At 40.0% G+C, this 25206-nt stretch overlaps 4 protein-coding genes across 7 annotated transcripts in view; 3 read left to right on the top strand and 1 right to left on the bottom strand.

The window, feature by feature from the left end:
• Positions 1 to 25206, bottom strand: part of SLX4IP (SLX4 interacting protein) — a 262836-nt gene that overhangs the window by 199384 nt on the left and 38246 nt on the right. The gene's annotated exons all lie outside the window — the stretch shown is intronic.
• LOC100339806 (MKKS centrosomal shuttling protein) lies at positions 4636 to 10468 on the top strand. 2 transcript variants are annotated; one of them, XM_051845379.3, is made up of 2 exons: positions 4636 to 4845; positions 10247 to 10468. In XM_051845379.3, the coding sequence occupies exon 1, from the start codon at positions 4636 to 4638 to the stop codon at positions 4825 to 4827; it is 192 nt and encodes a 63-aa protein (XP_051701339.1). In that variant the 3' UTR covers positions 4828 to 4845; positions 10247 to 10468. The 2 variants fall into 2 exon arrangements, with proteins under 2 accessions (XP_051701339.1, XP_089163453.1); XM_089307327.1 differs by having other exon boundaries at positions 7533 to 10282.
• Positions 10289 to 10639, top strand: LOC138844201 (uncharacterized). Its single transcript, XM_070051435.2, has one exon. It carries the CDS (start codon positions 10289 to 10291, stop codon positions 10439 to 10441), a length of 153 nt encoding a protein of 50 aa, XP_069907536.1. The 3' UTR covers positions 10442 to 10639.
• On the top strand, positions 10671 to 18636 carry MKKS (MKKS centrosomal shuttling protein). Of its 3 annotated transcripts, none has more exons than XR_016215931.1 (4): positions 10671 to 11779; positions 14035 to 14210; positions 16077 to 16187; positions 17805 to 18636. XR_016215931.1 is itself a non-coding variant. In XM_002710972.6 (4 exons), the coding sequence occupies exons 1-4, from the start codon at positions 10671 to 10673 to the stop codon at positions 18243 to 18245; spliced, it is 1713 nt and encodes a 570-aa protein (XP_002711018.3). In that variant the 3' UTR covers positions 18246 to 18636. The 3 variants fall into 3 exon arrangements, 2 of the variants coding, with proteins under 2 accessions (XP_002711018.3, XP_089163436.1); XM_002710972.6 differs by having other exon boundaries at positions 10671 to 11655; XM_089307310.1 differs by lacking the exon at positions 14035 to 14210 and having other exon boundaries at positions 10671 to 11655.

The following is a 25206-nucleotide window of genomic DNA, read 5'->3' as shown; positions in this document are numbered from 1 at the left end:
TGACAGCCAGGCATAGAGCAGTGCAGGAATTCTCAGACCACTGTATAAACCACTGCCGCCTTTCTGATGCGCCATGGCCTGCCGGTAGGCTTCTTGACACTTCTCATCAGTTGCTAATGTGTCACTTCATTTCTTGGACGCCTACAGTGTAAGACTTGTGATTTTTTTTAAGGATTTATTTTATTTATTTGAAAGATACAGAGAGAGGTAGAGCCAGAGAGAAAGGTCTTCTATCTGCTGGTCCACTCCCCAAGTGACTGCAACGGGCCAGAGCTGAGCTGATCCAAACCCAGGAGCCAGGAGCTTCCTCCAGGCTTCCCATGCCAGTGCAGGGGCCCAGGAACTTGGGCCATCTTCCACTGCTTTCCCAGGCCACAGCAGAGAGCTGGATTGGAAATCCAGCAGCCAGGACTCAAACAGCCGCCCATAGGGGACATTGGCATTGCAGGCCAGGGCTTTAACCCACTGTGCCACAGCACTGACCCCAACTTGTGATGTTTTAAGGGCAGTTTTTATTTTTGTTTTTAAATGCACTGAATCTACAGCAACAAGCAGAGGGCAAAGACCATGGAGTTCCTACATGGATTCTGTGACTACAGATCCACTCCTGACTTGTGCTGTCCACAGTCCTGCCACTCACTGTAGGGCAAGCTGACCTTGAGTGGTGGGGTAGACAAGATGGCAGGATTTTGGAGAATGCAAGTTTTAGAACTCAGGTGGGATCTAGTGGTTGACAATAGGTGTGTATCTGTTTTTACAAGACTGGAGAAATCCTGCAAAATTGCCTGTTATTTTGGGTGATACAGTTAGAAAAGAAAAAGAAGGGAAAATTACTGTTCTCTCTACCGTGCCTGTCAGTTGGATAGGCATGAGGGCAATGTCTACCAAAAAAGAAAAAGCCAAAAGCCAAGCTATTATATTAAAAATTGAAGGTAAAAAGAGCTTTTTTCACATCAGTGATTGGAATTCTGGAGTGAAGAATTTACAGATGTCTAAAATCAATGTTGTCATTGCAAAAGAAAAAATGTTACATAATTCCAGCAAATTTCAGCAAATAATCCAAAGAGCTCATTGTTTAACATTTTGTCTGCTGTTCTATTTTGTGATTAAGTTACATTCAGGGACATTTTTAGAAACTGCTATTTTTTTTTTTTTTTTCAAATACTTTACACCTAGCAGCAATGAAGACTTAAAAAAGAATCTCCGTTATACTGTTTCCAAAAGTACAGCAGATGGCGCCCAGCACAGCCAGTGGGCAAAAGGAGAACTTCTTATCCAGTGTTTCCTAATTTAGGCCTAATTCTGTGGTTGGCAGTAACAAAACTCAGTGGTTTTAATTGACACTCTGCTGTGTAGCAAGAGTACTCTGGGAGCTACAGCCCAGCTGTTTGGGTTTTTCTGGGCATCATAATTGCCTTTTGGCCCTTCACCTTACTGTCCAGTCCTGTCACAGGGAAACCTAGCTTGGACTGTAACAAATTGCAGAAAGCCTCTCAGAGGCCTTGGTGGCAGAAATTGGAAAGATAGTAATCTCTGCAGCGCCCAGTTGAGGGGTGACGGAAAGTTGCTGTCCTGGATACGCAGTGCCTTAATGTTCAGGAGTGTCTGTGGTCTGAGTTTTCCTTTCTTGGCCTTTATAGCTACCCAGGAAGATTACAGTATTTGTAATGAGGTCGAGGTAAAGCAAACTTTTCCCCCTTTTGTTCATTCATAAACCTCTTGTCTTTGGTTCTATATTGAGAACCAAGCTAAAGAAAACAGCTGAAGTAAGCCTAGCTAATGGCTCATCTCACCGATCAGTAGGTAGCAGATGTGGGTTTGGAAGATGTAAACTCTGCCTTCTAACTCTGTGCAGAGTGGCACAGGAGCATGGTTTACCTGGCGTATACCTGACGTGAGACCAGAACATGCCAGTCAGGATGCGCTAGGTCAGGTGGCCTCGGTGACGCCTGTGAGTGTGCTGTGTGCACTCTGAGTGTTCTCCTGATCCTCATGACTCACCTTGAACTTGTGATTGTACTGCCCACGCTGTGCACTAATTGTTAACTTTTAAAAATTCCTGATAGAATACTGGTGAAAGGGGGTTGGCTTGTTTGTTATTTACTTATTTGAGAGACAGAGCACGCACAAGAGTGAACTCGTACCCGCTGGTTCACTCCCCAAGTGCCTGCCATGGCCAAGCAGAAGTCAGGAGCTGAACACTCAGTCCAGGTATTCCATCCACATGGGTGGCAGGAACCCACTTACTTGAGCCATCACCACTATTTCCCAGGAAGCTGGATTCAGAACCAGAACCAGGTATCAAACCCAAGATATCTGTCCAATGTTTGGACATGAGTGTCTTAGCCTCTGGGCTAAATACCTGCCCATGTTGAGACTTTAAAGACTCCAAAATTTCAAATAGAGTACCAGAATTAACTGTTAATAATCTTAGAATCAGTCATGTCTTGTTTTCTTGCTTACAAAGTAGCCTCATGAAATTGCTGGGAAAACAAAACAAGGGGCTGGCACTGTGGTGTAGCGAGTAAAGCCACCGCCTGCTGCACCAGCATCCCATATGGGTGCCTGTTCAAGTCCTGGCTGCTCCACTTCTGATCCAGCTCTCTGTTATGGACTGGGAAAGCAGTAGAAGATGGCCCAAGTCCTTGGGCCCCTGCATCCATGTAGGAGACCCGAAAGAAGCTCCTGGCTTCAGATGGGTGCAGCTCCAGCCATTGCAGCCAATTGGGGAGTGAACCAGCAGATGGATGACCTCCCTCCGTCTCTCTCTCTCTCTCTCTCTCTCTCTCTCTGTAACTCTTTCAAATAAATAAATATTTTTTTAAAAAAAGATGAAGATGAAAAACAGAAAACCTTTTGAATAGTGCAAAATATATGTTTTTGTAGGATCCCAAGGAGGCATAAGTATGTTAATAGTACCCCTAAATTTTTTCTAAACTTAATGAAAGGCACATCAGCAAATAAAACTGTAAATACCTACTATTTTACTTGATCAAATATTTACTAATTTCATTTCATCTCAATTTCTCCCACCTTTCTAAAGGAGTTTTTTGTTTGTTTGTTTGTTTTTTAAGGAATGTGCTGAAAGAACATTCAGGAAAGATAAGGACAGTGGCAGTTACACCTAAGGGGAAAAGTCTGTCATTTTTGTTGCTGTTTTACTCCAGATTTGAAAAGTTCAGTGAATGGACAGCAAGCACTAACTTAGCAATTAGCCAGTATTGCTCATTAACTTGCACATTTTGAACACATTCTCAAGAAATTTTTGTTTCAGACTCAGGAATCATCGGTGTTCATAAGATTGTTTCATACCGCTTGCAGTGATTTGCCAAGTGTTTTGAGAGAGGGACCATCTCAAAGTAAACTCTGTTTAGCTTAAGTTTGTTTCCCAAATTTGATCTCATGTCTGTATTCCCAAGTGAGTTAATTGTTTAAAAAAAACTATTTCTTTGAATAATCTTGAAGACATCATATATAAACTATAAGCATAAACTCAGAAGTATTTATTAGAATATAACAGCCACGTCCTTGTAGCTTGTGAATTTAGACCATGGGCCGGAATGATTTCTAATGCTTGGAATAATTTCGTACCTAGGCATACATTACAAAACAGTGCAGGCCAGTTAGTCCATTACTACTGAATGTTAATCTTCACTTACAGGGAAGGAAATAAGCAAGAATTCTGTTTAAATGTTTTTCTAATGGCATTTACATAAAATTACAAAAATTTAGGAGATTCTATCGTACTAAAATGCAAAGATGCAGTGGAATCAAATGCTTAGCAAGTCCTGTAGATGGTACAACAGTCTGTACCCTGCTGTGCTCATAAAGCAACTTAGGAGCAGGTGGTTCATATCAGTACAAATCTGTAAGCTAATCATTAAATCTAGTAAGTGCCCCTTAAATAAGAAAGTATAAGGAGGCTTTAGGGGTTGTACACATTTGAGTTCCAGGCCCAACAGATCAGCAGAACACAGCCTTACTTGGACTCATTCCGTATTTTCCAAATCAGAGACAGGAGACAAAAATCTATTTTCAGCACTACCTAGGTTTGTAAATCTAGGTAACTTTCTGGCCTCAATTTATCCGCAAAAGCTGTCTTGACAGTAACAGTAACAATGTAGGAGAGGGGTACTAGTGATTGGGGACAAACACTGTAAAATTAGTAATGCAGCACAGGCATGTGGGAATAGCATAATTCACTCTAATTCATAGCACCCAAGCCAAAAGTCTTGCTGCAGTTTGAGGCCATGGTTGACTTGTCATCTCAGTTGAAGGACCATCACTATCCAAGTACAGAACCTTGTATTGTTGCAAATATATTTAAGGACTAACATTTAATTCTTCTGTTAAAGCCGTAACTAAATGTAACCTTAAAGAAAAGTTCTAACTTCATTATGCTTCAGAGAGTAAAATAAGCAAGATAAAGAACACTGCATGCATAAGTGTCCCCAAAGATTGATCTCGCTCTCCCAGCAGATACTGCAGTTCCTTTATAATTGTTGAAAGTGTAGTGTGCTATTTGTAGTGGTTTATACTTGTAGATGTGAGGTGAGACAAGAGTTTGTTTTGGGTTGTTTTTTTTTTCCTCCTTTAACTGTAGCCTTCTCTTAGGTGCACTGATGCTGAAAGACTATGAACTTGCAGAAATTCTGGAGAGACTACAAAGTTCTGGTGGTTATGGTACCTCTAGTTGGGCTCATCCATTTGGGGTGGCACAGAATCAAAAGTAGCCCCATTTTCCAAGTACCTAACAAGGACAACATTCCTGAGCCAGACAGTCTGGCCCTTGCGAGTCTGCCGAAGGGCCCACCCCAAGGGAAATAGCAAACTTGCCATCTTCAGGTAAGTTCCGCTTACTCTGGTCAGTAAAGGGAAACTAGATCTTCTCAAGGAACGGCCTTAATTTGCAAGTTACCTGTTCTATTAGGACCCCTGACAAAATATTATTGTGCGCTGCTTCTAGAAAAGTTGGGTTCACACAAACCTTTGAAAGTTAACTAGGGGCCAGCACTGTGGCATGCGTAGTGGATAAAGCTGCCTGCTGCCTGCAGTGTCAGCATCCCATATGGGTGCCAGTTCAAGTCCTGGCTGCTCCACTTCTGACCCAGCTCTCTGCTATGACCTGGGAAAGCCGTAGAAGATGGCCCAAGTCCTTGGGCCCCTGCACCCGTGTGGAGGGCTCAGAAGAAGCTCCTGACTCCTGGCCTCAGATCCGCCCAGCTCTGGACATTGTGGCCATTTGGGGAGTGAATCAGCAGGTGGAAGACTCTCTCTTTCTCTCTCTGCCTCTCTGTAACTGCCTTTTAAATAAGTCTTTAAAAAAAAAGTTAACTGGTAGCTGTTTGGATTAAAAGAAAAAGGATGATTTTGATAGCAGCGTCACCAGGACCATGAATGTGTAGAAAGGAGCAGTTAACTCTTCCCTGTAAACCCATTACATAGCATTAAATAGCCTGAAACCTGCAAAAGCTTATTTTTCAGATTAGCCGCTGTGCACAGGTTAATCCTCCACCTGCGGCACCTGTGCCGGTTCTAGTCCCAGCTGCTCCTCTTCCAATCCAGCTCTCTGCTGTGGCCTGGGAAAGCAGTAGAAAATGGCCAAAGTGCTTGGGCCCCTGCACCCACATGGGAGACCCAGAAGAAGCTTCTGGTTCCTGGCTTCAGATCAGCCCCGCTCCAGTTGTTGCAGCCATTTGGGGAGCAGACCAGTGGATAGAGGACCTTTCTCTTTGTTGCTCCCTCCTACTGTCTATAACTCTACCTCTCAAATCTTTTTTAAAAAGTTATTCTTTGTTTTTGCAAAGACAAATAAAATTAGTTCTGTTCATCCCTTAGCATCTAATTAACTACAAAATAATTTGTTACTCTTGAGTCACTGAAATAAAGATAGAGTTATATAATTGAAGGCTATTGTTTAACAAGAAAGGGCCTCCTATGAAATATTAGGTAATTATAGTGAGAAGTTTAAATGTTGACATACCAGTAGTCCAAAATTTTAGAGATGAATCCTGCTGTTCAGGCTAGCAGAAACATTTAAACCAGTGTTGTGATTTACACTGATTTCAAATAGTTGAAGTGCATCAGAAGAATGTGCTGCATTGTCCCTTATTTTCTGCTTTTGCTTTTAAAGACTTTTTTTTATTTATTTGAAAGGCAGAGTTTCAAAGAGGGAGAGACACAGAGAGAGATAATCTTTCATCCACTGGTTCATTCCCAAATGCCTGCAGCAACTGGACTGTGCCAGGCTGAGGCCAGGAGTCAAGACCTTCATTTGGGTCTCCCCCACATGGGTGGAGGGGCCCAAGCACTTGGGCCATCCTCTGCTGCTTTATCAGGTGCATCAGCAAGGAACCTGGTCAGAAGTAGAGCATCCGGGTCTTGAACCAGTGCCCAACTGGGATGCCAGCTTCACAGGTGGCAGCTTAACTTGTTATGTCACAATCTGGCCCTAATTTTTACTTTTATTATGGAGAATTGCAAATATACCCCAAAATAGAAATGGGATAATGAGGGGCCAACATTAAAGCACATCAGGTTAAGCCACCGCCTGCTGTGCCACCATCCCATGTGAGCACTGATTCAAGTCCCAGCTGCTCCACTTCCAAACCAGCCCTGAGATAATGTGACTGCAAAAGCAGCAGCAGATGGCCCAAGTACCCCAAAATGATTTATGCAGGAAATGCAAGATACTGTTTTACTTTGTTGGTTTTTAAAATAAGTCAATCCTGTAGCAGCATAGTTTTTGGTTTTGGTATCAATATGAACTTTCGGACTTGTTACGCTTCAGTTATCTCATTCTTTTAATGCTCTAGGTGCCCCCCCACCCCCTTTTTGATTCCTAACATTGTTTACATTGTTACAGAAAGAGGGAGAAGCAGAAAGGTCTTTCAACCACTGGTTCACTCCCCAAATGGCCACAACTGCCGGAGCCTGGCCAGTGGGAAGCCAGGAACCAGCAGCCTCCTCCAGGTCTCCCATGTGGGTGCAGGGGCCCAAGGATTTGGGTCACCCCCTACTGCTTTCCCAGGGCCTGATGGTACCTGAGTAGTCTTTGATGACATCCTTATGTGTCAGCAGGAAACATCCCCAACTCATCTTGTGTATGTCTTAGCTCAGATCCACAATCAACCTTTTTTCCAAAAATTCTACCTATTTCAAGTCATATTTTATAGTGTATCTATTTAGACAATAATCATAGAAGTTTTGTTATTTTAGTTATCCATCCGTGCAGAAAAACCCCTCTGCCAAGCCTGTACATCCAGGAATGGTCAGGACCAATCAGCCGATGGTAACTTTTGAAATCGTGGGTGACATTGTTTAGTAAGAAAAAGTTTTACGTTAGATCTAAACTGACACTTCCAAACATATTCTATAAAACAACTCATCTTTGTTTCTTGTACCTTGTTTTGCTGAAGTCTAGATGTGTGACTACAAGTGAATCAGTTTTGGCATCTTAAAAATAATTTCAGAGTCACTAATACTTTCAATGATTTCTTCCTTTCACATTCTATGGACGTATTCACTAAAAGATGTCCTTACTGTAAGAGAGTTGAAGAGAGGAAGAGACAGAGAGATCTTCCATCTGCTGGTTTGTTCCCCAGATGACTGCAACGGCCCAAACTGGGCTGGTCAGGAGTCTCTTCTAGTTCTCCCATGTGAGTGCAGAGGCCCAAGAAATTGGGCCATCCTCTGGCTGCTTTGCCAAGCGCATTAGCAGGGAACTGGATCAGAAGTAGAGCAGCCAGGGCTTGGACTGTTCCCCGCATTTTACTTTTGAAAAGCTGGATATCACTCTTATGTGAATTTTTTCTTCACTAAAAATTAATTTTATTAATTATAGTCTATTGTGTGTGTTAGTTTTAACATGTGCAAATTACCATATAATATTTGGTTTGCTAAAGATTGCATTTAAATGCATTTCACTGATCTGCAGAATCTGGAGTAACTATTAAAATAATATTTAAGTACCTTAGCTATTAGCTGAAGAAAAAACAGATTTGTTTCCCCTTTATCATGCTAAAAAAAAAGTGACTATAGCATCACACTTAGGGGATATAGGGCGGGAACGTGAGAGTGGGGGAAACTGGCCACTTTCGCCTTTACTTTTTTGGACCCAGTTGCCATGGTTACAGCCCTTTAACTAAATTGGAAGCAATAACCCAAATAATATTTTGCATAACATTCCCTCATTCTTGTTAGCTTTTCTGTGCAAATATTCAAATCACTGTTTTACTCTGCTCTACTATGAATGCCATAGTGTAGGAAGTACTTTAGGCAAAGGGGTTTTATTTATGCTAAATACTCTCCAAGTAGTTCAGCATAGTTAACATTCCTGAAAATAATTAATAATTGGCTAACCCTTCACCTTCAAAACACCAAGCCTCAACAAATAAGGTCTATTACCTGAGATTTTTATTCTCCCCACATAACATAGTGTCAGGATTTTATGCCTCAAGGTGCACTATTTACTATTGGTAAGAAAAACAGAAGTGTATTTCTGTTTGTCCATGTGATAGATAAAAAGATTGTAAGGTAGCCGGCGCCGTGGCTCAATAGGCTAATCCTCCACCTTGCGGCACCGGCACACTGGGTTCTAGTCCCGGTCGGGGCGCCAGATTCTGTCCCGGTTGCCCCTCTTCCAGGCCAGCTCTCTGCTATGGCCAGGGAGTGCAGTGGAGGATGGCCCAGGTGCTTGGGCCCTGCACCCCATGGGAGACCAGGAAAAGCACCTGGCTCCTGGCTCCTGCCATCGGATCAGCGCGGTGCGCCGGCTGCAGCGGCGGCCATTGGAGAGTGAACCAACGGCAAAGGAAGACCTTTCTCTCTCTGTCTCTCTCTCTCACTGTCCACTCTGCCTGTAAAAAAAAAAAAAAAAAAAAAAAAGGTGTTTAGGCTGTGTGAGATTGAATTGTAAATTAGATCTTTTTTTTTCTTTTTTTTTTTTTTTGACAGGCAGAGTTAGAGAGAAACAGAGAGAAAGGTCTTCCTTCTGTTGGTTCACCCCCCCAAATGGCCACTACGGCTGGCGCGCTGCACCAATCCAAAGCCAGGAGCCAGCTGCTTCCTCCTGGTCTCCCATGCGGGTGCAGGGCCCAAGGACCCAGGCCATCCTCCACTGCACTCCCAGGCCACAGCAGAGAGCTGGACCGGAAGAGGAGCAACCAGGACTAGAACCCAGGGTGCTGGCGCCACAGGCAGAGGATTAGCCAAGTGAGCTGTGGCGCCGGCCTGTAAATTAGATCTTATTCTCCCTTTGTCATCAAACATATTCCTTTGTTTTTGTATTTATTATCATTAACAAACATTTTGGGGAGGCTTCTGGTCAGTACTTCCAAAATTGAAAATCACTGATAGAGTAAAATTGTAGAAAATTAATCTAGGCCTTAGCCAAGTATTTAAAACATGGATTATTGTTTGGTATAATATGTTGTGCAGATTTAGCGAAATACAGATTGTACACCAGTGAGTTTCTGCAGTAGAAATGCTAACAGTGATCTTACTTTCCTAATTATTTACAAGCAGGGTATGTTCAGATCTGAAGTTTCTAAGCAAAGTTACACATAAAAAATTCATTAAATCTTGATATAAGAGAATTAAAAACCTTTGGGACTATGTTTTTAAGACTCAAGACCAAATTCCAAGTCTCATAATATAGGATTTCTTTTCTCAAAGCATGTCATATTCACGTAACTGTACTGTAAGTTATCTGTTTTGTACATTCCAAAATCAATGGATTTTTATATATTTATTTTTATATACTATATAAGGCAGAGTCACAGAGAGAGGAAGAGACAGAGACTGATCTATCTGCTGGTTCAGTCCCCAGCTAGGGCTAGGCTGAGTGGAAGCCAGCTGCCAGAACTCCATCTGAGTCTCTTCTATGGGTGGCAGAGGCCCACGTAGTTGGGCCGTCTTCTCTTGCTTTCCCAGGCCATTAGCAGAGAGCTGGTTGGAAATGGAGTAGCCAGACTCAAACCAGCACTCATAAGAGACGTTATCATCACAGACAGTGGCTCAGCCTATTGTGCCACAACACTAGTCCTAACCACTTTTTCTTATAGGGAGGATCCATTGAAGAATAAAGGAATATTAAGTCTAGGTTGGTTAACCTTTCTCATTTAAGGAGGCTTGTGCCCCTTAGTAGTTCCTTAAAAAAAGAACAGCACTAAAATAAGTTACAAATATAGTTTACAAAATATTTTAGAATTAGTCCCCTAAAATGTCTTATTTTTATTTCTTATAGAAGGTAGCAGCTTTGAATCTGAGCTTGATATTGAAAGAAGAGATGAGAAACACCAGCTGGATTCGAAAGAACTGGCTTCTTGTAGCCGGCGTGTCCTTCGTAGGCGTCCATCTTGGAACCTACTTTATTCAGAGGGCTGCAAAACAGTCTGTAAAGTCTCAGTCTGGAAGCAAACAGAAGAGCACTGAAGAATGACGTAAAATAAATATGTGGAATCACCAACATGTCATTAAGTCATTATCCGTGCCTATCAGTTTCATAATCATAGAACCTTTTCATTTTCTAGCCTCAGTGCTGCATATTCAGACTTTCACTCCCAAGGAATAGTTTATTTTTTAATATAAACATACATGACCTTGCAATAAATTGAAAAGTATGATTAATAAAATAAAAGCTGTCTTTATAATTTACCACCTAAAGTGACATGTCTCGTTTAGAAGCTAAGAAGCCATCATTGTGTGAAAGCGAACCGCTGACAAGTGAGAGAGTCAGGGCCGCACTTTCTGTCTTGAAAGGCATTGTCACATCATGCTACGGCCCCTCCGGGAGGCTGAAGCAGCTGCACAATGGCCTTGGAGGTTACGTGAGGACAACTTCACAGTCCTGGGCCCTGCTCAGCAATCTCTCAGTCACTCACCCTATATTAAAGATACTGACAGCCTCTGTGCAGAATCAGGCGGCGTGCTTCGGCGACTGCGGCTTATTCACAGCCATTCTCTGCTGCAACCTGATTGAAAATGTTCAGAGGCTAGCCTTGACCCCCGCCGCTGTCATTAGGTTAAATAAGCATCTCTTGAGTCTCTGCACTGATTACCTCAAGTCAGAGGCCTGTGGTTGCCGGATCCCAGTGGACTTCAGTAGTAGTCGGATCCTCCTTTGTTTGGTGCGCAGTATACTAACAAGTAAACCCGCCTGTATGCTTACCAGAAACGAGATAGATCACATCAGTGCTTTGATCCTCAGAGCCTTTTTGCTTACCATTCCAGAACACACCGAAGAGCACATCATTTTAGGAAAGACCATGATTGTACCTTTGAAAGGTCAAAGAATAAAGGATTCTGTTGTATTACCTGGAATACTCATTGAAATGTCAGAAATTCAGTTTGCGAGACTATTGCCTTTCAAAAAAGCCGACGTCCTAAAGGTGGCTCTTTTTGGCATGTCCTTATCTGGAGACTTTTCTGACACTGGAGAAGGAACTGTGATGGTCAGTCGCGGGGTTTCTCTTGAAAATGCAGTCCTGGACCAGCTGCTTAGGCTAGGAAGGCAGCTAGTAAGTGACCACGTGGATCTTGTCCTGTGCCAGAAAGTCATTCACCCGTCTCTGAAACAGTTCCTCAGTACACACCGCGTCATTGCCATAGACAGAGTCGGTGGGACTCTAATGGAACCCCTGAGCAAAGTGACAGGTAAAAGTTACTCCGGGCTTGTGCCCCTTACAGCTAATAAACCACACTCTCTGAGCCGAGATGTACTTGGTTTGTGTCACGGTTAACATCTTAAAACTTCTAGAAGCCGCCCACCTCAGCATGTGTGAATATTGTTCCCTTAATGGAAGTGGAGTGGTTATGCCATTTTCCATGTATTTAGCCCCAAAATGTACTACACATTCTATTAGAATCGCATACCCATTTTACAGACTAAGAAGTCTTAACGCCTTATGATCATAAATTCTTTCATATTTTAACAAAATTCTTTTATTGGAATTGACAAAGCTTTTAAATCATGTTACATTCAGAAGGTAATCCTGCAATGAGAATACCCACCCCCGCTTATTTTTATCATAACTCCCAGCAATTACTTGTGTGCTTCTACTGCCTAACTATAAATGTTGCAGATGGCAGAGAGGGTGTGTGTGTGTGTACATGTGTGCACGTTTTGCCTTTAAATACCAAACGTATTTCAGCTGAACTCCTTGAGAGCCAGAATCATTATCTTTTAATTTCAACACCCATAGCAGGCCTGGTGTTGCAAAGAGTTTGTTGAATTGACTGTAATATTTGCATTAGTAGCATGCATGATTATATATTAACAGGCAAGAAATTCACTGTATTTCACACTCAGCAAAGTAAAAGCAGATGTAAAGTACATAGTCACATATTAGAACAGAGAAAAATGCTGAGCTGAAGAGTTCCTGATTCGAGGCCCTTTTCAGTATCTTTCTAAACCACATTGACAGCTTACCAGAAAAATGATCATTTAGTTCTGCACTGATTGCAATTTTTAAGTCATTAGATGTAAACCAATACTAAAATTCACTATGGTTTTACTATAAGTCATCAACATAAAATCTTTGGGTTTTTGCCCTTCCTTTCCACAACTGTCAAATGACCATCGAAGTGGAAATTATTAAATAATGGAAATAATCTTTGGAACTTACAGTTGATATTGTGGGTCAGACTCATATCCTTGAGTGTTGACTAGTTTTCATGAATTGGCCATTTAAAATTTGTGAATGTTGGGTATTCCAGATTAGTCAGGTTTTTTAAAGTGTGCTTAGCATTTTTGAAACACTTGGTTTTGTCCAGTTTATTTAGGAAGTGGACATTCTCATCCCCATTTTACTGTCACTTGAAGAAGCCCACCCAGAAAGCTTAAACAGCCTACTCAAGGTCAGTGGCTGCTAAGCATAAAGCCTGGCCTCTCCATCCAGAGTGTTTCCATCCTATGAAGCCGCACTACATTATCGGAGAAACAGATCTTCCACCTTGCTACCCCCACAATGTGCCTTAACAGAACAGTGGAACTGGTGCCGAAACCCAAGCTGTCCAATGTGAGATGCCGGTATTTCAGGCAGCATCTTAACCAGATACCCACCCCTCTCTAAATCTTAGGTCATGCTAAAGTATTCCGTGTTCTTGAAGGTTTCAGAAAAAAAGGAGAGAATAAACAAGTGAAACTGTCCAGTGATCATTTTCTACAATTTTTTTTTTTTAGCTAAAGGAGTTTTTAGTCATCTTAACCCCATTAACTTGAAAGAAATCTGGCCCAAAGTGATGAATTGCTCAGTTAACAGTTTTCATCTTTAGCCTGTAAACTAGCGCTATTGATTTCCTGCATTAGTTTGGTGTAGGTTTCTTTGCTAATAAAATTTCCACTACATCTAGGGATTTGGGAAACAATTAAGTCATCCTAACTTCTTTTATTCACCTTTTTTAAATGAATTTGTGATTTGTAAATTTATTTTACCTGTACAGATAAGAAGGCAAAATACATAGTATGTCAAAGAACAACAAAGTGAAATACGTATGTCATATTTGATTTGGCAAAATGTAGGTAGCTATTCACATACAGTACTAGACAAAAAGAATTTTAATGTTTACTGGAGTCCCAGATGAATTCACCTACACAAATACTTGGATAGCTTCATTTGAAAAATATTAATTTCTTAAAAACATGGCAGTTTCCCCTTTTACTGCCCTTTTTCTAAATTAGTGAGGCTCTAAATTGGGGGCCTCTGATCCCTGACTGGGCTTTCAGAGTCTCTGGACACTCTGAAAATATGTAGAATTGTGTCTTATCTTTTCCTGGGAAGAGTGCAAAGTAGCTTCTCACAGATGGTGAAAGAGGCCTTTTTCCCTTCCTTTATTTACATATCATTTTAATAGCAGAATAGTACTTAATTCAGAGGATTAAGAAGATGCATGTTGTTATTTCTTCAACCTCTATTTTATATTTTCCATAGTACGCTTGTGGGAGTTTTCTATTGATTAGGTATAAGCATGACAGTTTGAATTGTTTGCTTCACCTTTGCTTATATATTTTGTTTTCTAAACTTTAATAAACAGGAACACAGCCTATTGGTTCCCTAGACTCAGTGTCTCCCAATAGTTATGGGAGTGTGAAAAATGTGTGCCCTGCACAGTTTGGCTCCAAGCACTTTCTTCATCTTATTCCCAATGAAGTATCTATCTGCAGCTTGCTTCTCTGCAACAGAAACGACACTGCCTGGGATGAGCTGAAGGTATGCTATGAGCTCCAAGTTCATAGCCAGGGGCTGAGGCAGGGACTCGGTAGGCACTCAACAGGTACTGTTAATTTGATTTTTTTAAAGATTTATTTATTTTATTTGAAAAGCATATTTAGAGACAGATAGGGAGAAAGAGACCTATCTACTTGTTCACTCCCACAAGTGGCTGCAACGGCCAGGAGCGGGCCAGACAGAAGCCAGGAGCTTCATTCAGGTCTCCACTTGGGCCACTGTCTGCTATTTTTCCAGGTGCACCAGCAGGAAGCCGGATTGAAAATGGAGCAGCCAGGACTTGAACCATCATTCAGATGGGATGCTTCGCAGGTGGCCTTAGCCAGTTGTGCCACATGCCAGCCCAGTGTTTTCCACATTAGTGAGACTTGCTTTTTTTTTGTCCCCCATGACCTCCCTGGGTTGCATAGAAAGCAAAAACAAAAATGAAAGAAGTAAAGTAACAGTAAAAGTTTTCATTGTCTGTGACATATAGTAGACTGCATGAATGGTCATTTATTATTTCTGCCATTTACAAGTAATCTAAAAGGTCCTTGACAGGTAAATTTGAGAAATTAGTTTAAGTTATGTACTCTTTGATGCTAATGTATGAATTATTCAATTAGAAAATGAGCTCCCTTTGTGGGCACTGTGGCATAGCGGGTTAAACCAGTGCCTGCAGCAACGACATCCCATTTGGGCAACAGTTCAAGTCCCAGCTGCTCCACTTCTGATCCAGCTCCCTGCTAATGCACCTGAGAAGGCAGCAGAGGACGGTCCAAGTCTTGGGCCTCTGTACCCACAACAGAGACCAGGAAGAGGCTCCTGGCCTTGGCCTGGCCCAGCCCCAGCCATTGTGGCCATTTTGGGAAGTGAACCAGCAGATGGAAGACCTCTCTTGGTCTCTGCATTTCTCTCTCTGTAACTCTGCGTATCAAATAAAAAAATCTTTAATTAAAAAAAAAAATGAGCTCCCCAAGTCAATACTGATCATTTACCTCTTAGTGGAGTTGTTCTCTGCCAGCAGTAACACATACAGCTTTTATATAAGGGAAGTGATAATCTATGGTCTACGGTCACAAGTCTGAAAATTCATTTTGTTCAAAGATTTATCTTTGGTGAATATTGAAGGTTTGTCTGTTTTTTTAGTGCTTGGTTGTAAATGTATTATGTTCACTTTGAAATATATGCTACAGCATTTATACAAATAATGTATTTAGACTGAAATAATTTTTTCTTTAGTTCTTATTTATTTATTTGAGAGCAGAGATGCAAAGAAAGATGGAAGTCTTCTATCTACAAGTTCACTCCCTAATGGCTGCAGCAGCCAGGCCCAGGCTCGGCCAAAACCAGGAGCTGTTAACTCAATCCGAGTCTCCCACATGGGTGACAAGGACTCAAGACTTACTTAGGTCATTACCTGCTACTTCCCAGGCAGTGTATTAGCAGAAAGCTAGAATCAGGAGCCAGAGCTGGGACTGGAACCCAGGCACTCCAATATGGGAGGTGCCTCAAGCAACAGCTTCACCTTTCAACAAAACTCCTGCCCCTGAATTTTTTTTTTAGTAGAAGTACTGCAAAGTTTGTTAATCCAGATATTTTGAGGCCATATATTTGTGAATCACAATTTGAAGACTTCAGTATATACAAAAAAAAAAAATTTTAAATGGCTTAACGAAAACAAACTTCTGCTAAACTGCCTTTCTTCATTCTATTATTCCAAAATATATTCACCACGTTATAACCTTGACAAAGCAGATTTTGTCCTTTTGCAATTAGTCAGGCTTTTTGAGTCTGTTGTGTTGCTTTGAGAACATGCTTATATCTCTTCACCCATCTGATGTGGATGCCTGCTATTTTGTTTTTCAGCTCACATGCCAAACAGCACTGCATGTCTTACAGTCAACAATCAAGGAACCATGGGTTTTGTTGGGCGGTGGCTGTACGGAAACTCATCTGGCTGCATACATCAGACACAAAGTAAGTTAGTCCCATCCAGATTGAATTCTCAGCAACTCTTGTTTTATGTGATAATAAAGCCAAATAATAATAACCTGGAGCTTCTAATACTACATTTTTCATCATCTAAATCAGTTATTTTTACTGGAAAAGACTTGAGGAAAATAACATTTGTAAAGATAAGGTCAGACCTTCACTGCAATGATTATTGCAGAGCTAATCCTTTAGCAAACGATTGCAGTTGTGAGGACTGTCCATGCACTGCATGTTGAAACTGGCATTCTGCTATTAAGAGTTCTCACGATTTAAATGTGAAACACTTGGTATTTACAATGAAGGGACTGAGGTTCTAACAAAATACTTCAGTACCTTCTGGAGAATCAAGAAAATAATTACTTTCATTTACCAGGGCATTCAGGAATCAGATTTTAGATATAAATATAGATAGATAGATTCTACTAAATAGAATTTTTGAATGGTCCGGGAAACTGTTTCCTTCAACTGTCAGAGAAGTTTAGTGCATTCTAGTTGATTAGTTACTTCACTGGTACCAGGCTACTTTTTTTGAAAATGGATACAAAGAACTGTAAATTTTTTCCATATATTCAGAGTCAATTCATTGGGCACACAAGGAGAAGTTATTGGGAGGAGCTTTGCAGAGCTTCTAGTGGGTGACTGATAGTAAAGACTAAACATTCATAGGTATGCTCCATGATGATTTCTGAAATAAGAATCTATTAGAAGATAAAGCTCATTCACTAAAAGTTATCAGAATATATATCATGAAAGACAAAGTCTTCGGCAGTCTTTCATTCAGAATAGACGGTAATGGAATCTGCAAGTAAAACTGAGTAAACTATAGAAGGTTCTGGAGAAAGCAAAGGACTCAAATAAGATTTTGCAGGAACAATGCAGCAGGGAGGATATGGAGGAAAACATGCAGTAGAGATTATCTCATGTAGTTCAAACCTCCCATTTTAAGAAAAAGGAAATTATCACTGTTTTTCAGTTGTTAGAGTACTGGTTCTTAACCATCATTCAGTTATTAGTGTGCTAATATGTTCATTTTTATTACTCATGGACTTTCCATGATAAAATTTTGAGAACTATGGAACTAAAAAAAAATCCTGTTTAAATTCTTATTACTTTAATTTAAAATTATTCATTTTTAAAATCTTAACATAAAAATTGTACTTAAGGTATCTTAATAATAACCTGTGCCTTCTCATTTTAAACACATTTTGTGAGTGCAGTAAGCACTCAGTCTTCAGGAACCTCCGAGGGTGTGCATCAAAGCCTCGGGTGTGCTTCAAAGCCCCCGATGTGCATCATGCCTCACCCTTCGTGTCTTCAGAAGGCCCGGGCAGTCGTTCCGAATAGCCGGATACTGGAGTCGCTCAGACTCGTTCTTTCTCCTAACCTGACTGGTAGCATGCATTATTCACTATAACCAACCAGATGAAGGGATTGCAACCTTAGGCCCGCTAACCCATACAAACCCATTAGTATTAGGACATGCTTCAAGATCAGTGACAGTAAGTAGCATCTTTGTGAATAAGGTTCTGATCAAGTATCCTATTTTTCCGAAACGTCCTTATATTAACTGCTCTGTGTTTTCAATGGTTTTGTTACCCTCAGACTCACACTGAGCCAGAAAGCCTTCTCAGCGATGAAGGATGTACTCAGACAGACCTGGAACTAATCACTGAAGCATTCTGCGGCGCTCTGGAATCCCTCGCCGGCTCTTTGGAACATGATGGAGGTGAAACTCTCACCGACATGAAGTATGGGCACTGTTGGTCAGTTCAGGCAGGTTCTCCCGCTGTTGTCAGCTGGGCAGATTTGCTTTCACAGTGTGGCTGTGGGTTACACAATAGCCAGGAAGAACTCAGCTGGTCTTTTTTAAAAAGTACACGTCATCCTATTGCACCAGATACCTGCCTTCCACAAACAGCTACAGACTCAGCCGGCGGCCTGACCGTGGACTGTTTGACTGCTAAGCTTGGTGGCCTCCAGGTGGCTGTGGAGACAGCCAATTTGATTTTGGATCTTTCGTACATCATTGAAGATAAAAACTGATAAAAGAGAATGACGTGTTTATATTATGAAACAAACCCATTAGGTATCAAGAAAAGCAGTTAAGTGCATTTATTCTAAGTGTGTTTGCATATTTGGATAGATGATTCATAAAATTCTAGATATACTTATTTAAGGAACAAAAGGAGTAATTCTATAATAGAAATATCACAGAATAAGCATATGAATCATTGTTAATATTAATATTGTGCTGATCTGAGGAATTCTCATTGATTGCTGTGCATTGTTCTAAATTTTGGTTATTGTTATTTTGACATCTTTCTAAGAACATACAGAAATAAATTCTTACTCCATACTCTAGTTGGATATACTTATGATATTGTCTAATTAATAGTTATTGTATATGTTTAAAATAAAATTAGGTTCCAAAGTATCACAAAGCACCCTGTATGTATTGCTCAATCAAAAGAAGTATTCAGACTACACCTGTAGTAAAAGTCCACTTTTCTCAGTGCCCTTTTTCTCAGACTATGATTAGGAAATGATCTAGAACCTGGGTTACCTACAATTTCTAGTTTGTATCAATAGTCCACATTTTTGTTATTTTAAGGAAATGTGTGATTAGGAAAAAGGGGTTAAGTTCATATAATTATTAAAAGTGAAACAACTGAGTAATACCTTCACATTTAAATAGGAAGAAGGGAGCTGGTGTTTGCCAGAGTGGTTAGGACACCACTTGGGATGCCCACATCCCACATCAGAGGGCCTGATTCAAGTCCCCACTCTCCCACAGCCCGGCTTCCTGCTAATTCACACCCTGGGAGGCAGCAGATGATGGCTTAAGTGCTTGGGTCTCTGCTGCCCACATGAGAGTGCCGAAATGAGTTCCATTCTGCACAAAATCTGTGACATAATAAATTCTAAGGCAAGTTTTGGTTATTTTGTTGTTGTTGTGCAGCAATAGATTCCTAATAAAGGCAGGAAGAAAGCTGACGTGTGATTACTTACTGAAAACCTGTTCACACAAGTAAATAAAAGCATTCTTGATGCCTCTGGACTTTCACCATCACCCCAAAAGGTTTTCTCCATCACACGTATTTATATAGGTTTTACAATTGCTGAAGAAATTGTGTCTTACAAGAATGTGAGAATTGTTTTGGTTCTCCTTGGTCCTATATTGCATTTTCAAATTGTTCCAGGAAGGGCTAATGCAATTGACTATACTTTTTACTTTCCATAACAGCCATTTTAGCTCTGTCATTTTTAGCTTTGTCATAAAATTTGATAGATTCCTTGGTGAAATATCAGTGTTCTCAATTTGAATGTGTCATAAATTTGATGAAATATTTTTATTAGCTCATTTGTGTTTCCTGAAGTTGTATATAATCTTTACTACAAAATGCTGGAAATGGAAAAAAAAAATTAACAGTTCAAGAAAAATCACCACTCAAACACAGATGGTAAGACATGAGATCAAAATTCTTGATGAAAACAATTTCAGAGGAGCTCATTTTGGCAACAGTGAGTGACAAGAAAAAATAGCAACTTAGTTAGGCCTCAGGCACTGTTTTGTGACTAAACTAAGACTGAAGTCTGAATATTGCATTATGAAGTACCTCAGGAGACAGAACAGGAAACCCTGATAGCTACAAAAAAAAAAAAAAAAAAAAAAAGGAAAGGGAGAGTAATGCAAAAGAGAATGAAGTCAGTGACAGCTGCTTAATACTTTTCCTAGGACCCAGGCCCTGTAGCCTTAGTGTTTACTGAACCATAGGAGTTTGAAAGGATTAATATCCAAGGAGGTTAGGATTTAAACAGCAAGGGGAAAATGGAGAACTAAACTAAAGCAAATTAAAAGAACTTTTTGAGTCAAAATACTTATTTGGTCTTATAGACACCTACTCTTTAATTCTTCATTTGTACTATATCAGAGAATCTGTAAATGTTAGACAGTTTAAACCAACCATTACAATGAAGTATCTCACACAAAATAGGTGAATTGTGTAGTATCAGTAGTATTGGTTATCACAGGTGTCCTTACACCTGTTTAGTTTGTATAATCAAAGCAATTCTAGTGATTCACATCATAAAAGAAATTTGGAGTGCTCCAATACTGGTTTTTATACTCTGTATTGTAGATTGCCAAATAGTTCCTTGGATAACTTTAAAATAAAATAACATTGTTTGTAGTCACAAATTATATAGGTTATTATTAAAGAGTATCATGTACAAAATCACTGTCATAATCAATGCAATCTCTGTCAAAACATCCCATTAGTTCAGTTATTTCTTTCTGATAGTCTTTGGGGAATAGTCAAAAAGACTAAACATCTTTTATAGAGCACCCTTTTTCAGCTGTCTAAATAAACCTATCTCTTAATCTGAAGGAAAAGGCAGTTTTGAATATCTGATATCTTTATATTTTTTAATGTAGTTAAATGTTTCCATTTAGTAACAGTGATATCCCTTAAGACTTGAAAACTTACCACTCACTTATAAAAGTCAGATTTAGATGCACCTAAACCCATTGCTAGCCTGTATTTTCTATTAAGATTTATATTATTTATTAATAATATAGTAATAATAATAAAAGAGTGTAATCCCTATCCCTATATGTACCTAAAGCCCTTTGGTGGAGAGATGATTTATAATTTTGGTACAATAAAAGCACTGGAACATTATCACCTGTAATAAGTTTTGAAATTAGGGGCCAGCACTGTGGTGTAGTAGGGTTTTCCACCTGTGGCACCAGCATCCCATATGGGTGCTGGTTTGTGTCCCAGCTGCTCTTCTTCTTATCCAGCTCTCTACTATGGCCTGGGAAAGCAGTGGAAGATAGCCCAGGTCCTTGGGCCCCTGCACCCACATGGGAGACCTGGAAGAAGTTCCTGGCTCCTGGCTTCAGATTGGCACAGCTCCGGCCATTGTGGCCAATTGGGAAGTGAACTAGCGGATGGAAGACCTCTCTCTCTCTCTCTGCCTCTGCCTCTCTGTAACTCTGCCTTTCAAATAAATAAATAAATAAATATTTAAACAAACAAAAAACTAAGAAATACATTGTAAGCCATTCAGATTTGCTCTTCTTTTAGTTATTCCCATTTATTGTCCATGTTAGTTTTCTTATTGATGATAGTGATTTGTACATGATTGATCTTGTTGTACATGTTAACCTTTCATCCATCCTCTGTGGTACACTTTTTTTCCAAATTGTTTTCTTTCTATTACTGGATGCTTTACCATTCAAAAGGCTTTCATTGTTCCCTAATCAGATATGTCAATGGTTTCTAGTTTCTGAGTTTATTCTTGCTATGGTCTGGGTATGGTTTATTCCCCCAAAGTGCAGGAAGCTTGGGCTCCAGTGTGGCAGTGCTGAGGTGGTGGAAACTGTAAAAGGAGGGGCCTACTAGGAGGTGATCAGGTCCAGCCCACCCTCAGAAGGGGTTAGTGCGGGTCTTGTGGAGTGAGTGGGTGGATCTGCAGATTAGTTCCTATGAAAGCCAGTTGTCATAAAAAGAGCAAGCCTGGGGTTGGCACAGTAGTGGTTTAAGCCTCCACTTGCCCTCCCCATGGGAGCACCAGTTGAAGTCCTGGCTCTCTGCTCTGATCCAGTTCCTGGCTAATGTGCCTGGGAAAATAGTGGAGGATGGCCCAGCCCACATGGGAGACCTGGGCAGACCTTGTGGCTTCTGGCCTCAGCCAGGCCTAACCCTGGCTGTTGCTGCCCTCTGGGGAGTAGATGGAAGATCTGTCACTTTGTCAAATAGATACACACTGTCTGTAACTCTGCCTCTCAAATAAATACATTTAAAAAAATTATAGGAAAATTAACATTTTTTGATTATTGCTTCCACTTAAAAATATAGTAAATTTTTGTCTTCAGATCTTATTGCATTGACCTTTATTAAAATTTTAAAGTTCATTATAGGTCATAAATTTTTTAAAGTATTTTGTTGTCTTGTTGCTTTTTGATTAGAATTATTTTCCAGTGCAAAATGTCCAATACTACATTTATGTATTTTTAAAATCAATTTATTTGAGAGGCAGAGAAACACAGGGAGGGATGATGAACACTTCATCCACTGGTTCACTCCCCCAGTGCCTACAATGGCTGGCTGGGATTAGACTGGGCCGAAGCTAGGATCCAGGAACTCAATCCAGGCCTCCCATGTGGGCAACTGGAATCCAATTACTTGAGCCAGCATCACTGCCTTCCAGGAAGCTGGTATCAGGAACCAGAGCTGGGAATGGAATTTAGGCACTGTGATATGAGATGCAGGCATTTTAACCTCTAGGACAAATGCCTGCCTCTATTTGTGCATTTTTGGAAGACCATGAATACTGTTCATTGCTAACAGAAATAATAAATCAGATACTTTTGAATCTATGAGCTTGAGGCTGGCATTGTGAGATAGCAGGTAAAGCCACTGCCTGATGCCAGCATCCCATATGGACACCAGTTCAAATCCTGGGTGCTCCACTTCTGATCCAGCTCCTTGCTAATGCGCCCATGATAGCAGCAGAAGATGGCCTAAGTATTTGGGCCCCTGCATCCATATGGGATACCCAGAAGAAACTCCTGGCTTTGGCTTGGTCCAGTCCCAGCCATTGCAGCTGAAGATCTCTCTCTCTCTCTCTCTGAAACTCTGACTTTCAAATAAATAAATAAGTCTTTAATAAAAATCCATGGATTTAATTACTACTTAACGTTTAACTTTTCTAAAATTGAAATGTATCTTAAAATCAAAGTGCACATTATTTCATTTTCTTTTTCCCATAAAAAGTTGTTAGAATTGATGAGGAGCTTGACAGACCTACAGAGTTGAGGAAATAAAGTGCCTCCATGCAATTTAAATAGATGGAAGGAGAATCCTGACATTTTGGAGGCAGAGAGACCTTGGTTTAAATACTTGAGTAGGGGCCAGTGTTGTGGCATTAGACCTGGCTGTTCTACTTCCCAGCCAGCTCACTGCTAATGTGCCTGCATGGGAAATCCAGCTGAATCTCCTGACTCCTGGCTTTGGCCTGGCCCAGTCCTGGCTATTGCAGCCAATTCTCCCTCTCCCTCTCCCTCTCCCTCTCCCTCTCCCTCTCCCTCTCCCTCTCCCTCTGCATACGTGAGTGTGTGTATGTGTGTGTGTGTGTGTGTATAATTCTACCTTTCAAATAAATAAATATATGTTAAAAAAAAAACTTGAGTGAATTCTTTTGGGAACTTTTGAAGCTCATGTGGTTGTTCTGAAGTAAAGAATTAAAGACTGTTCCTACTTAGAGCCTGGTACACAACAGATGGAAGCTAGGCAGAATCTTCCAATAGACCCAACAGACTAATAATACCACATTATTTTAGAAGTATCTCCTCCTCTTCCACCCCAAAAATAAGAATGTTTAAAAAAGTTAAGTCAGCACTACAAATTTACAGGTTGCGTGGTGTTATGATTTGGCTAATAGTATAGGTATCCACCAAAAGACAATATTTTGGGGCCTTGGTCCCCAGTCCTTTGTTATTGAATAATGAATTAATATTAATCATTAATTTTAGGAGGTGGGCCTAGTGTTTAGGTCCTTGGGTCATTGGGGGCATGCCTTCAGAAGTAATTTGTAGTTCTGTAAGATGAGTTCAAATTAGCCTCTCTGTGCATCCTGGCTTGCCATGTGAGTCTTCATCTACACGAGTCCAGCCATCCATGACCCTCATAGCACATGCCAAACCCCTGGGATCACTCAGCCATGGACTGTGAACCTCCAAAATCATGAACTGAAATAGGCCTTCTTTCTTCCTTAGTAAATGGCTTCACATATTTGTAATAGTGATAAAAAGTTGACTAACATAAGTAGAATAGTTTTGAGGCTATTTTATCATTTACAAAATTTTGAGGCTCTTTTGTAGGTTTAGTAGCTTAATCTTATAATTCTTCGGTTGTGTTAGGAAATACACAATGAGCATATTTATTAAATCACCCTGAAAGTCTTGATCCACTAGAATTACAGACTGATGTGTTACATTTTACTTTTTATCAGGGCATCAGACCCATCTATGAGTACTGAACAGGTGATTTAATCACAATGGGATTTAATATTCCATGAATTTAAGAAAAATACATTGAATTTTTATCAACAAATTGACATTTATTCTCAATGATGTTTAAACATTATCATAAACATTATTTTGCATCTTTGTATTCTTATATTTTTTGGCCATAAGAAATGAATTTCAATCCATTTTATATTATGTAAACAACTTTGAAATTTTTAGGTTACTTTTCAAAATTTAAGAAATTTTAAAAACAAAATCAATAATTTCTATTAATTTCTCTAGAGAAATTATCAACCATTCTTATTTATTTTACTTTATGAATTTACTATGCATGAACATTTTATTTGATGATAAGGAATAATGGAAAACTTTAATTAAATATTTCCAGCATATGAAACCAAGGTCTTTAAAGCAGAGATGAATTCACATTCTTGTTTAAATATTCTTTTTGCTCATTATTATGCATACCTTCACCATTTTTCCCTATAAATTAATTCATTATTACCCTCATAGAAAAGATTAAAAAAAGAAGAGAGTTTCCTGTTTTTATTTTCATTGTAATGAATGTGCTGATGTAAATACTGGGATTATGCTTTGGAAGAAATTTCAAAATATGAAATTAAATACAGAGCATTTACATTTTTTAACTCATGATTCTGCTTGCTTAGAACCAGATTAAGTTTCTCCTCATTCATTCAATGAAGACCTATTGACCTTCATTGTCAAGTCATTGTGACATATTTTTCGATTCTGCTTCATTCTTCCATTCACTTATTCAGTATCTAGCATCATATCTAGGGATATCATAGTAAATATGAAAAGACATGCTCCCTGTTCTGCTTAAGCCTAATGTCTAGAAATCACCTACATAAAAGCAAATTTACAACTGAGCTATGATATGGTTTTTATAAGGGAGTATAACAGGAATTAAGGAGATTTTACCTAAGGAAAAGATGATAGAGATGAGAT

Source organism: Oryctolagus cuniculus, chromosome 11, assembly GCF_051225735.1.
Source record: "Oryctolagus cuniculus isolate XC-2025 breed Fujian yellow rabbit chromosome 11, ASM5122573v1, whole genome shotgun sequence".
NCBI lineage: Eukaryota > Metazoa > Chordata > Mammalia > Lagomorpha > Leporidae > Oryctolagus > Oryctolagus cuniculus.
This window is presented reverse-complemented; position numbering and strand designations above follow the sequence as displayed.

Coding starts and splice junctions, on each gene's coding strand:
- LOC100339806 (XM_051845379.3), top strand. CDS start 4,636: ATGAACTTGCAGAAATTCTGGAGAGACTACAAAGTTCTGGTGGTTATG.
- LOC138844201 (XM_070051435.2), top strand. CDS start 10,289: ATGAGAAACACCAGCTGGATTCGAAAGAACTGGCTTCTTGTAGCCGGC.
- MKKS (XM_002710972.6), top strand. CDS start 10,671: ATGTCTCGTTTAGAAGCTAAGAAGCCATCATTGTGTGAAAGCGAACCG. Junction 14,211..16,076: donor CTGCCTGGGATGAGCTGAAG/GTATGCTATGAG, acceptor TTTGTTTTTCAG/CTCACATGCCAAACAGCACT. Junction 16,188..17,804: donor CTGCATACATCAGACACAAA/GTAAGTTAGTCC, acceptor TGTTACCCTCAG/ACTCACACTGAGCCAGAAAG.